Here is a 14,104-nt window from a genome sequence, read left to right on the forward strand (position 1 = left end):
TTCCACAGGACTATAAATAAGTGTGTCATAGGCTAGGTATTTGCCAACAAGCTAAAGAAACAAGAATATAGGGGAGATTTTGTAAAGTCATGCAACATTAGCAATAATCCTCACTCCCTTATTAGTCATTCAGCCCCTTCCTAAGCCTGATTCTGTTGAAGGGCTTTTCCTGTTAAAAGGGATTTCTTTCTTCCCGCTGTTGCCAAGTCCTGCAAACAGAGGGCTGTTTGATTATTTGGGTTTTCTCTAATATAATATGATTTTTACCCTAAATGTGCTCTGAGATGACTGTAGTTGTAAACCAGTGAAACCAAAATCAAAAACCACTAAAATTTTATGGAGCTTTATCCTTTTGAATGAAATCATTAAGTATCATACACCTATATTTCCCACAGAGCTTTTTTTCGAAAGTAATTCAAAAAGTTAATGGAAGAATCCCATTGGCCTCTTGTCAACAGGCTAATATGGAAATGTGTCATTCCTGCAGCAAAATTACAGTGTGAGGGAATTACAGTACTCAAGACTCAAGATATTCATCTTAACAGTATATGCACAAGCGAATTTGTTTATTTATTTTTTAAATCAAAGGCTTAAACGATTAATCGATTTCCAAGTTAACTGTTCGGTAAATGTTTCAACCTAATGGCGCAGATATTTATGCTCTAGCAAAGTCTGTCAGGTTTATTTTACTCAGATCTGTCCCATTAAAAGGTCTAGTGTGGACGCTACAGTACAGGCCAATATAAATGAAATAATATCACATAAAGAGGTAAATACTTAAAGCTCTAGTGTGGTCGACAAAGCTGAATTGTCCTACCACTGTCTCACCCCGCACTTCGACTTTGCATTTCAGCGCTATCTCTGTTTATATATGTGTTTTCCCCCTTCCTCCTTCCACTTGTCTCCGCTCGTCCGTGTCGCTTTCCTTCGTTGTCCTCCTCCTCCTCCTGCTTCCATCCTCCTCCTTTTTCTTCATCCACTTCAATGAGCTGAATCCTACCTTCCTTACACGCTCATCCATTCTGTACACTTGCCAATCCAGAGCTTTGCCCATTACATTCCTGCTCAATCAGTGGCTTTTATCGATGAGCATTAGGACACATCCTACATGCCAATTCAGTTTTGCACTGGAATTTGAAGATTTTTCTACAAGAGACAATTGGCAAGTTACTGAACCGATGAGTGTTTTTTAATTTTGAAAGTGAACAGGGCACCTTGTTTAGTTTTCAGTGTGTGTGTGGGTGTGTGTTATTTTTTAAGTGTGTGTGTTTGCATCTTGGGGGTTCACCTCCTCGTGGAGGTGGGGTGCCACTTCCTTTCTGACACCGCCTTACATGTCTGTGCTGGCCTGATGTCAATCAACTTTGTGCCCCGCCTCTTTTCTCTTGCAGAGTACGGCAGTGCAGGTGAGAGGTCCAGGAGGGCGAAAAAAAGAAACATCGGTAGATACACATGATCAATAATCAATAACAGTTGATAATATAAGCAATAAGATGACTACACTGACCTGATCAGACCCTTCCCTAGACACCGCTTTCATTGCTGCACCCCTCACTCTGTCCGAAAAGTGACAAACTCGCCTGCAACTCTAAAAGTTCTGGTTTAATCTGGCTGATATATTAATCTAACTGGACCAAGAGACTAAACCCTCTACTGTATGTTTTTAAAGCAGGCCTTAGTCACTTGCATGTATTCCTTACTCCCTACTCAGAATCCTTTTCAGTTTGGCTTCTCCCCCATATGCTTTATTAACCCCCTTTTCCTTTGCCCCCTCTCCTTCCTTCCTTGTTGTACGGGCTCACTGTTGTATGCTCAGTGCTGTCAGCAATGACTAAACCACCTGCTGTGTCATCCATGGTCTCTCCTGCCTCCCTGCTGCTTCCAGACAAGGCGGGCTTCGGAAACAACTTCGCCACAGGAGACAACAAATCTGTAGCCCAGAATATGGAGGCCGTGGTGGTGGGCTGCATGTTCAAGTCCCTCATCACCCGCTGCGCCTCAACCACACATGAGCTGCACAGCCCCGAGAACCTGGTGAGTGGGGCGTGAAATCGTCTACCTGGTTGCCTTCCAGCTGTTTTGGTGCTCCGCATTAGATTCATTAGTTAAATTAATGCTTTATTATAGATAAAGACGCTTGATCTCATTCGTTGTATCAGACATGCTATCTAAGCTGCTCTCTGGTCTGCTAGAACATGTATTGTAGATGTAGGTCTGTGCAAAAATCAAGAGCCACCCCTCATTTCTTTATATTTTACTTCCAAGAAAGGTCTTTCCAACTTTTTCTTTAGACATTGGCTTCTTTTTCCAGACCATTCTCCTTCCCAACGCATAACATACTGACGATTTGTCACATCCTGAGGCGTCCCATAGGAACGCAAGAGGTAACCTTCCGCGTCCCTATGATACGCGCCGGATTGTGGATGAAATCCAATAGACGCTCCCAGCAGTAATACATGTTCCAGCTGTGTATTCCAGCTCTAACCCTAACCTTAATCCTAACCATAAACATAACCTTATCCCTAACTTTAACCACAATCTTAATCATATTAGATTGTTTTTTCCAAAGCAATTAATGATGAGAAAGTAAAATAAATGTACATGTGTAGATTCCTTCCAAACGGTTCTCATGTTTCCGAACGCATAACATACTGAAGATTTGTCACATGGCGACGTATGTTACATTTTGGGATGAGAACGTGTTGTCTTTTTCACTCATTTTCAGTCCAGTTCTTGACAGAAAACTTAGCAAAGAACCAATATTAAATTATATCTGTAGGCACTTTTTTACTAGCACCCTCTCACAAAAATGCATCATTTGTTCCCATTGCTTTAGTAGAACCTATGAAAAATGCAAAAGAGATCACAGTTCAACAGGCATAAAATACTATTGTATGCCTGTAACAGTATTTGTGTACCAACAAAGTGATTTACAAAGAGCTACCAGCTGAAAACTTCTCAGGATGGTGTGTAGTGTTTCCTTACAAAATTTGAGGAAACTGGACAAACGGAGGACAAAAGAAGAAATATCAGGCCTACAAAACTATCTACAGCAATTAAACAGGATCTGAAGGTCACCTGACACAGTACCGGAGAGATGCTCCTGGACCTTCAGCTAATCAGCTACTGTTCACTGAAGCCTCATGAGAAATGGAGATTCTGTTAAGGTTTGAGCTGCATTTCAGTCAGTGGTGTTGGAGAACTTGTCAAAATTGATGAATTATGAACACAGAAAAGTACCACCAGATTTTGATCAGATTACCTTGACAGAGAACAGAACAAAAGGCAGAAATATCCAAAGAAGAGCTTTGAAAGTCCTTCAAGAAGCCTGGAGAACTATTCCTGAAGACGACTTAAAGAAATGACAAGAAAGAGAGTTCAGACTGTGCTGAGAATAAAGATGGTCACACCAAATATTGACTTTCAAGCTTATTAGAATTGTAAAAACTCAGTTTTTGCCTTATGTTTTGTATTTCCATGTATGTTTGCACATGTTTTACTTTTCTTTTTTAGAAAATTTTGAAGGGAGCTCGCACCAGACTATATTAAACATGCAGTTTAGTTTTTCCGCACCATTTTCTGTCTTTTGTACAGAGGTTTTATGCATCAGCAGAGTTTAAAAACACAGAGTTTCTGTGTGACAGTTTTTTCCCCTTTTTATGTCTGACACGATATCTGCTGTTCCCCTTAAGAGTGTTTCATAATAGCTATATATCTTCTTTCAGGCCAAGGTCAAGTCAAGATGAGCTGATTTGTTTAGCATCCATCAGCTACACAGGCACTTCAAACTGAGTCGTATACGGAAAAGAATCAGATAGCACAAGTATGATGGTTCAAAAAAGCAAAAATCTAAATACAAAAAAAGATGATAAGCACAATCTGACAAACTGAAAGAGCAAGAGACTATATATGTAGAGGGAAATGACTGGACCACAAATCACAGCTGAAACTAATTGGGGTTGATTAGGGCCGGCAGTCAGAAAGGGTGGCAAAGAGAAAGTGTCTCTTTTTGTCTCCTAACTGATGAACATAATAAAGCAGGAAGTGACTAACATGATCACAGCACACTAATCTGTAGGCTAGAGCTGAAATGTTTTGAATTAAAGTAATGTTAGCGTGCAAATTATAGCTATAAACTACTTTTTTCATATAATTCATGTAATTTTCAGATGCTCTTTAGTAAAACTGCATATGGAGTGCAATTCTTTTTAAACCTAATGTCTAATTAAACAATATACAGTTGTCTTAAAAGTGAAATTGCAGATAAAGTGACATTTATGACAGCTTAGATTGTGTTTAACTTAGTTAAAATCAGGTCCACAGTAAGTGTCTTAAGGAATATACGTAAGTTGCTTAAATTTGTGCTGAATTCAACTAAAAACAATATTTCTTTCACACTTTTATATCCATATTAAGGTCTAAAAATCACCACAATACTCAGAATCTGTTATCAAATATCCAATGCACCCTTGATAAGTGTATTTGGATGCGTCTGAAAGCATTGAAGTACCTCGGCCTCTCTGCGGTGCTTGCAGAGCCTTTAGGCTGGCGTGAGTGGTGTACGTTGGCGGAGGATGACACACTTTTCGAGGCAGGCTTTGTTATGGCACGAAATCAGAGGCCACCCACTCACAAGCTGGAGCTGGTGGCTTGACAAAAACACAAGCCTGCTCCCGCACATTTGCTCAAAATTACATACTGTTCACACTGGCTGCTGATTCTCTCTTTTCTCTTTCACACATTGTTTTGCTCTCACTTTGTTTGTCTCACTCTGTCCTTTCCCAGGGTCTGTACTGTGACATCCGCCAGCTGGTCCAGTTCATTAAAGAGGCCCACGGAAACGTGTTCCGCAGGGTGGCACTGAGCGCGCTCCTGGACAGCGCGGAGAAGGTCACCGCCACCAAGAAACCTGATGAGAAGGAGGAGACCAAACAGCCCGGTCCCAGGAGGTACACTCAATGGCTAGAAACGGTCTTAATGTGACTTCACGGTGAAAAATAAATGTCTTGCTGCAGTCATTACTGTCAAATTTAAAGCCCATCACCTTGTAAAGGTAACAGAGCTCTGCTTCTCATCACTGCTTGACTTTTTTGTTTTTTGTCCTGTCTGCATCTGTTTGTTTTTTTGCTTGAGTGACTGATTTGATGTTCTTATTTCCAAAATAATGTGGCTGTTAGCGCTCTGGGTAGCCCTGCCAGGAGGCAGCTCAGCTGTGTTTGCTGCTTTATCTGACAGCCGCCACCGCATGCCATGGCACTGAAGAGAATAAACTACCTCTGACTTATTTTATTTCCACGTTTGAGGCTACAAAGTCACATGACTGCTGGCTGTGAAGCGGTGCCCATATAGAAAGCATAGACTTACAGTTGCAGAGACAGCTGACTCTTTGTATCTGTACCACTCCGTTTCTACTTAGACTCATGGACTATATATAAAAGATGGACACAGCCACCACAATCGTACTGATTTTTGTTTTGAAGCTTCACTGTTGCCGTCTTTGTTTTTTGTTTGTTTTTTAAACTGGACCTCAAAACCAAGGGCTGGATCTCGTTTACAAACCCAGACACATATGGTGTCTTCTTGTATCATCTATTTCACTCTAATTGTGACCCCGTTTATTAAATGACCATCGTAATGATACAGTGGTCCCTCGTTTATCGAGGGAGTTACATTCTAAAAATAACCTGCGATAGGTGAAATACGCAAAATAGCCAACTTTATTTTTTACAATTCTTATAGATGTTTCAAGGCTGTAAAACCCCTCACTACATACTTTATACGCTTTTCTCAGACAGGCACGAACATTTTCACACTTTTCTCTCTTGTTTAAACACTCTCGAAGTTCAAACCTTCGTAGAAAAATAAGTCCAGTATTATGGAATGAAACCAAGGCACCCGCGGTTGCCTTTGAAGGTGCAAAACGTTTCATCGACATTGTTGTCTTTGTTGGGGAGAAAACGTACAAACATACAGTACAGCACTTCAGAGTCACACTGCTAACAATCGAAGATTTGTGTAAATTTGATAAGCTGAACGCATTCTGTACTCTGATTGGTCTACAGCCAATCAGGACGCAGAACACAATGCGCTGTTAAAAAAAAAAATCCACAAAACAGCGAGGCCACAAAAGGTGAACCACGTTATAGTGAGGGCCCACTGTACACAATAAACTTCAAGCTAGTAAATGAGACCTCATCATAAACTCATCAGAAAGGTAGTTACTGAGGTCTTGGATCAAGAGAGAAGGAGGGTTATTTTCTCATAGACTTGTGTCCAATCTGACTTCTTTTTGATCCCCTGCTGGCCATTAGAAAGAATGCATTTTTGAGGCTTGTCTGTCTTTTATATATAAGGTACGGTTAGAAGGCACTGGTTGGAAGAAGTTTAAGTAAAATACACTGCTAAAAAAATTAAAGGAACACCTTGAAAACTCATCAGATCTAAATAGGGAAAAATTATTCTGGATGTTTATATTGATGTGGACTGGTTGGGTAATGTGTTAGAAACTTAAGGAGGCTACATCATTTGATGTAAATGAAAATTAAACCTAGAAATTATACAGCAAGCTAATCTGTTTTACCGAAACCTTATAGCCTAAACACAAATGGTATCAATTCTTTCATTCTCCAGGAACTGCCTTTATACTCTTCCCACATGAGGCCGGGTATTGTTGAGCACTAGTAGGGACTCAGAACCTACTGCACCACCGTAGGATCTGACAGTTGGTCCATTTACTTCATCCTGACACCTATTGGCAGTCAGGGTGTCACTGCCTAGAGCAGGGGTGTCGAACTCCAGGCCTCGAGGGCCGGTGTCCTGCAGGTTTTAGGTGTCTTTGATCCAACACAGCTGATTTAAATGGCTAAATTACCTCCTCAACATGTCTTGAAGTTCTCCAGAGGCCTGGTAATGAACTAATCATTTGACTAGTTGACCAAGGGTGATATCTAAAACCTGCAAGACACCGGCCCTCGAGGCCTGGAGTTTGACACCCCTGGCCTAGAGAGATCTGTGTATGGGTATGCCTCCCCAGACCATCACTGACCCAGAAACAAACTGGTTATGCTGAACGATGTTACAGGCAGCATAACAACCCTTTCACATCTGTCACATGAGTTCAATCATCTCATCTGTGAAAATCACAGGGCAACAGTGGTGGACCTGCCAATTCTAGTATTCTATGGCAAATGCCAATCGGGCTCCACTGTGCCAGGCAATGAGTATAGGGCCAGTAGAGGATGTTAGGCCTTCAGGCCACCCTCATGAAGTCTTCTGATTGTTTGGTCAGAAACATTCACATCAGTGGCCTGCTGGTGATCATTTTGAAGGGCTATGGCAGGAGCAGTTACTGAGTTAAGGGCCTTCTATGGCCCTGTTCAGCTCTCCTAGAGTAACTGCCTGTCTGCTGGAATCTCCTCCATGCTCTTAAACTCTGCTGGATACACAGCAAACCTTCAGCCAATGGCACATATTGATGTGGTCCCCTGACGGATTTGGACTACCTGTGCAACATGTATAGGTTCCAGGTCTGGTCATTTAGTTTGACACTAAATGAGTAGTGACACCGTGCTACTAAATTGACCAGATCCTACAAGTTTGACCGACTGGATGCTATACTCTGAATAAAATGTGTTCCTTTAATTTTTTAACAGTTCATATGAAATAAAATATGTAAAAGACATCAGTTCAGTGGAGATTAAAGTAGTGCGATGCCTAAATTACAGGTCAGAATGGAGCCTTGAATCAGGTGGCCTGAGCGCTATGTCTGTGTGTTGGGGTGTGTGTGTGCGCGCAGGTCAGAGGCGGGTGTGTCCGGGGAGAAGGGTCAGGTGTCCAGTACTGCAGACGAGTGTCGCAGCTACATCTCCAGTAGACCCCCCCAGACACCCGAACAGTGAGTGTCCGCCTCACCTCTCCATAAAGCACCATCTCCGTCGAGCTCAGCTGCCATTTCTCTGCTCAAAGTAGAAAAAGCTCTTCCTGTTGCTCCTTCTTAACCCTCTGATAAACATTCAGTTTATACCAAAACATCCTGTAAAATAAAAAAGAAGTAAAAAGTGTTTTGTGGGAAATGTTTTATCCTTGTGCTTACCTTTCCTCTCCTCCTCTCTCTGCTTCTAGTGAAGAACAGATCCCGGGTGCTCTGCTGGGCAGGAAGGATTTTTGGAGGAAGATGTTCAAGTCGCAGAGCGCCGCCAGTGACACCAGCAGCCAGTCGGAACAAGACACCTCAGAGTGCACCACCGCACACTCTGGCACCACCACCGACCGCCGCTCACGATCCAGATCCCGTCGCATTTCGCTTCGCAAGAAGTTGAAGCTGCCTATCGGTAAGAGCAGCCTCTTCTTACCCAAGGAAGTCCCTGGGTAGGTTCAAAATAAAAGTCTTAAAACTACAGTGAGCTTTTGCCTCCTAGTAAGTGACGAGAATGCACTAGAAAATATGCACTAGCTCGAAAATAGGATTTCTCTAAAAGATTAGGCAGCCTAAGGCTATGTGTGCTTATGGAGACTTACAAATCATCCTTTTATTGAGCAGCGGTATACATTTCAACAACCATATCTCATTGCATTTGCTCTTACTTTGAAATCCCCTCTAACATAATGTGTTTTATGTGTTCAACATTGTGGCACTGCCTGCCCCGAGGCTAAGTCACTTCATCTCTTTGGTCTGTTTTGTGCTCCTTTTTGTGCCATAGCATGCCGCAGGACTGTTCGCCTACCGCTCACTCTCTCTGTCCTACGTATGTCGATGTGGAACCATCTTCATACTGTATCCGTACCATGTCTGTGTTGTGTTGATCATCCCAACCCCCTAGCATGTTTGCAGACCTGTGGAAAAAAAACTGATTTAAATGAAGAGAGTACATGCTTATTTAGCACGCGTTGCTCTAGGGAAGCAAATAAGCTTCACCCTTAAATGAAGAAAATTAAAACCTAGGGATCATGTGTAGGGTAGGGACGGCTTTGGAAAACGTGAGGGATGGCGTAGATTTTGGACTTTTAACTGTATTGTCATAAGTTTTACAGCTTTATTTTTACTGATAATAACTTCATTCATGCTATACCAAAGTAACTAACTTGTAGATTAAAAAAATAAATGATGGAAAGTTCCTGGTTTTTTTTACTATTTGCTTTAGAAATCTCTTTTTTTATTTTTTTATTTTTAACAATGAAACAAAAAAGAAATTCTGTTTAATTACAGCACAGTCTGAACAATGAGCTGTAATTTCACACTGTTAGGTGTGGGCTGTGTGCGGACAGGGATAGGACCCAAGGTGCAGACTCCAGAGACAAACGTAAATTGAAATAGCTTTAATGCTGAACTCAAACATAACATAACTGGAAAAAATCTAAATAAACTTAAACCGGCAGATTGACAAAACACACAGCAAAATAAACGGTAGATCACGACACGGACACAGAGAAACACAGGGCTTAAATACAAAGAGGGAGCAATCAGGGACTGAGTAACAGGAGGGAAACACAGCTGGGGCAAATCAGAACTGACGAGACAAAAGGAAGCGTAAACTGAACACACTGAGATAAGACAGAGACCTTCAAAGTAAAACAGGAAACACATAACACAGACTCACATGCAGGCACCACAGAGGGAACAGAGACGTGGGACCAGGGCAGACACAAACACTGACTGAACACGGGGATATAGGAACTAAGGATACACAGAGACGCGAACTAGACAAGGGGATACAGGTGATAGGGGAGACAGAGCAACTAAAGAAGACAGAGACATAAACCATAAGACAGAACTCAAAGAAACCAAAGACTAGAAAGTATAAATAATATAATAAACTCAAAAACCCTGGGTCAACGACCCAGGCATCCTAACACACTTTATTTCTTACAATTTAAACCCACAAAGTCATGCTGTCAATTTTCTTTGATTTACTACAACAGTATTTGTTTATCACGTAGAAAAACTGAGACATTGAAATTGCACTTCTTTTTCTTATCTTAAGATATAAATATATAAAAATATGTATATATATTAAATGTGCAATTAAACTTATTTACACAGGTAGAAATGAGATGTTCACTGGTCTCCCCTACTTAAGATCAAGCAGGCTGTTTCTAGCTTAAATTAACCAAAACAATATACCAACACAACTCAAGCTACACCTACCAGAGATAGGACAGAGCATAACAATTTTTTTCATACTGTTTGAGGTCTGTAATATTTGAAATTCATTCTTATATAACAATATGTGAGCATGAAAAAAAGGTTAAATCAACGCATCATTATAGTTTGAGATGTTTGAGATAATTTGAGCTTTCGGACATGGTGTGTTATCCTGCTAGAAGATGCCATCAGAAGATGGGTACACTGTGTTCAACACTAACCCTAACACTTTGGTGTTTAAATGTTGCTCAGTTGGTACAAAGGAGGCCAAGGTGTGCAAATAAAATTCCCCCCAGATGCTTACACCACTGTCATCAGTCTGAACCATTCATACAAGGCATTATTTCATGCTGTTTACACCAAATTCTGACCCAGCTGTCCAAATGTTGCAGCAGAAATTGTGACTCACCAGACCAAGAATCATTTTTCCAATTTTCTATTGTCCAATTTTGTTGAGCCAGTAAATGGTAGCTTCAGTTTCCTGTTCTCAGCTGGCAGGAGTGGCACCAGGTGTGGTCTTCTGCTACAGTTGAGATGCTCATCTGCATACAGTAGTTGTAACAAGTTTTTTCAGTTAAGTTGCTGTTGCCTTCCTATCAGCTAGAAGCAGTCTGGTCACATTCACCTCTGACCTCTGAATCAATAAGACGATTTCACCCAATGCACTGCTGAGACCATTCCAGACCATTCTCTGTAAATCCCAGCAGATTGGCTGTTTCTGAAAACCTCAGAAGAGCCCATCTGACACCAACAACCATGCCACATTTGAAGTTACATAAATGGTAAATCCACTAAATTGCTGAAATGTGATTGGCTGATTAAATAAAAATATAAAACACAACCAGACCCTAACTTTAGCTTAGCAGAGAAAATTGGTTTAGTTTTAAGCTTTTATTTGCAAATTTCCTCCCTAGTGCAGTATTGGCTATTTATAAGTGTTTGTAGGTTTTCATTTAGTTATGGGTAGCGTAGTAATTATACTTCCCTTCTATTTATTATGAAAATTGTCTATATACCATATTCACATGGCACCTCCTTCTTTGAACATATCATAAAAGTGCATTTGCAAACACAGCTAAAAGCAAGCAGGAAGGTCAGTTTAGTTTCAGTGTCCTTCTTCTGTAACTTCTTTGAATGACTCTGTGAATCTTTGTGAATCTCTGTGAATCTTTATACACCCTGAATGTGTGTGTCTGTGCAGTAACATTGAGTGAATGCCCTTGCATCGTTCCCTGTTCTACCCATTGGTGTGCATGCATACATAATCCCAGTGTAGTTACCCGATTTATAGATTTACCTCTTTATTACCATACATGATGATGTTCATGTCAGTGTTTTTTTATTTGTGTGTTTTCAGGGAACTGGTTGAAGCGCTCCTCTCTCTCTGGACTGACTGACGGCGTCGAGGACTTGCTGGATATCAGCTCGGTGGATCGACTCTCCTTCATACGTCAGAGTTCAAAGGTCAGCTCGCCACCACTGAAAGCCACCATAGTGTGTCGCAGCTTTTCTAATCAGCCGTCCTTTTGAGCAAACAGAGGTTTGATTTGGTCTACGTTGCCAGCTGATATGCGCGGATGTGTTTATGTGTGTTTAGGTGAAGTTCACTAGTGCAGTGAAGCTATCTGAAGGTGGCGCTGTAGGGCCGGAGTACGGCAGGGACGAGGAGGAGAATTTCTTCAAGCGGCTCGGTAAATGGAGGTCTGGCAGGAGGAATCCATCCAAGCTTCACCACACAGAAGAGAAAGATGGTAGACCCCCCCCACCCTGGGGTGCCCCCCTCGCCCACCCCATGCCCCCATCGTTCTTTGTCTGTTCCTCTCTTCTTCTGTCCTCGCCTCTGTTTGTCGCTGGTGGTGTCGTGTTTTGTTTGGCCTCGCAAGTCGTGGTCTTTTGACAGTGCTGCCGTCCACCATTCTCCATGTCAGCCTCGCCAGATAGCTGCCTGCTACGCTCTTTTAATCCAGATGGGTGAATTTTCAACCCATCAGTGTCAATTCAAAGTGATCATTTTCTGGAAGGCCTGCCAAAAAACCTCCCCAAAACTAAAGCTAATATAAAACAACAGGGGAAGGGGAAATGGACTCGATGTTTTATTTTCTCACTATTTTCTCACTGATAAACTTGGCGACGTTTACCGAGGTCAGAGGCAGACAGCTGCTTCTATAGGACACTTAATCTTTCTGTAGCTGTAAGGATCGCCCCCTTAAAAGAATGCAGGCTTATAGAGTTTTCACACCGGCTCTGCTTTTCACACCCTGAAGGTACTTGTGTCTCTCTTTTGTACTGTTGATGAGTCAAAGGCATATGCCAAAAAGATCAGCCAAAAGTTCTCTAGAGTTACATGATATGAATCACTGGCCTCATTTCCCCCTATACTACTGACTACAGTTCAGGATGCCTTTGCTGCCTCTACTTTTTCATGCTAGTGAATTAACACTTTTTGATTGCTTGAACAGCCCTTTGAAAGTCATTTTTGTAATTGCTATAAACAAAAAACATCAGACTATCCAACAGCTAAGAGATTTCTTTGTTCCTTTACAGCATGGAAAAATTACCTTAAACACAACTAATATGTAGCTTTATGCAAACGTCTTGAGTCATCCTTTATTTCTTTTATATTTTGCTTCCAAGTAGCCAGACTATTAAAGCAATAGGTCTCCAGGGTCTCTGAAGGTTTTTCAAATTGTTTCTTTGGACATTGGCTGCTTTTCGCTCATGTTCAGTCCAGTCCTTATACCTGATCATTTTCACAGGAATGTTTTTGTTTGTTAAGACACTTAACACTGACCACACAGATGTGATGAATCATTCAAGTATAAAAAAGAAACCTAGCTCAAGGGATAAACCAGTGTTGTGTCTACATATAATAGACAATTTAGCAAAGAACCAATTTTAAATTGTATCTTTAGTCACTTTGTTACTAACAGCCTGTCCCAAAATATGTAATTTGTCCCATGTACAAACGGAAACAAGTTGAATCTTTGAAAATGCCAGAGCAAAGTTTGACAGGCTTAAAATAGTATTTTTGTACCAACAAGGTGATTCCCAAAGAGCTATTAGCTGAAAACATTACATATCTCAGCATGGTGTGCAGTGTGTCCTTAAAAAAATTGAGGAAACTGGACAAATGGATGAAAAATCTACAGCAGATAAATATATAACTAAAAACTAAGAAAAAATTCATTAAAAACCTGACAAAAGACAATTTTTAAGCATGACAATGATTCCAAGCACGCTACCAATGCAGCAACACTAATACCTGAATAGAAAAACACACAGTGAAACGTCTTGGATCATGGTCCAGAACCCGGACCGACCAACATCCAGAGAAGAGCTCTGAATGTCCTTCCTTTAAAAGTTCCAATAAATCACTTCATTTATTTCCCATTTTCCTAGCAAGACATAAAGAAACGAGGGATGACTCAAGACTTTTTTCACAATACTCTAACACATTGTAAAAAATGTTATCTCAGTAAAATAAAATACAATATAGCTAGCAACTAGCTTAAAATAAATATTATAATTACATTCATTTGGATATATGTCTACTCATGACATTGAGTATTTCTGTAGATTTCTAAACAATGTCTGAGCAAAAGCTGTGAAAAGTTGTGTCTGTGATTTGCCACAAAAACCCTAAAGCCAGACATTTATATGTGCTGAAACCAAACTTCTTACTTCCAAAGACAGTTTTAGCTCTATAATAATAAGAAATTTAAAGCATTTCATTTATCCCGATAGGTCTACATTCCCTTCTCTCCAACTGTGCACGTCCTGTTCTGTCCAGCATTGGTTCCTCTCCTCTGTGTTTTCACCCAAAGGTGAAAAAAGAGGACGGGCGGTGTCTCACAACAACTCATGTCTATGAAACCATCTTTCTGCTGTGGAGCGTGTCTCTGTGCTACGTCAAGCATGACGCTGTCAGTGCTCTCTCCGTCTCTTCTGTGGTGATGTCTGGTG

The 14,104-nt window shown here is 41.0% G+C and overlaps 1 protein-coding gene across 5 annotated transcripts in view; it reads left to right on the forward strand.

The window, feature by feature from the left end:
* The window catches only part of unc80 (unc-80 homolog (C. elegans)), an 84,145-nt gene that overhangs the window by 28,061 nt on the left and 41,980 nt on the right, over window positions 1-14,104 (forward strand). For 3 of the 5 annotated variants that reach the window (XM_012922262.5, XM_076880222.1, XM_012922263.4), the window contains exons 16-21: window positions 1,886-2,034; window positions 4,786-4,949; window positions 7,796-7,894; window positions 8,122-8,330; window positions 11,499-11,605; window positions 11,739-11,832. In XM_012922262.5, the coding sequence (XP_012777716.3) occupies window positions 1,886-2,034; window positions 4,786-4,949; window positions 7,796-7,894; window positions 8,122-8,330; window positions 11,499-11,605; window positions 11,739-11,832 (822 nt within the window). Of the gene's footprint in view, window positions 1-1,391; window positions 1,443-1,816; window positions 2,035-4,785; window positions 4,950-7,795; window positions 7,895-8,121; window positions 8,331-8,699; window positions 8,745-11,498; window positions 11,606-11,738; window positions 11,893-14,104 lie in introns of all 5 variants that reach the window. The other 2 variants (XM_076880221.1, XM_076880223.1) reach the window with 2 other exon arrangements.

This window comes from Maylandia zebra, linkage group LG23, assembly GCF_041146795.1.
Source record: "Maylandia zebra isolate NMK-2024a linkage group LG23, Mzebra_GT3a, whole genome shotgun sequence".
NCBI lineage: Eukaryota > Metazoa > Chordata > Actinopteri > Cichliformes > Cichlidae > Maylandia > Maylandia zebra.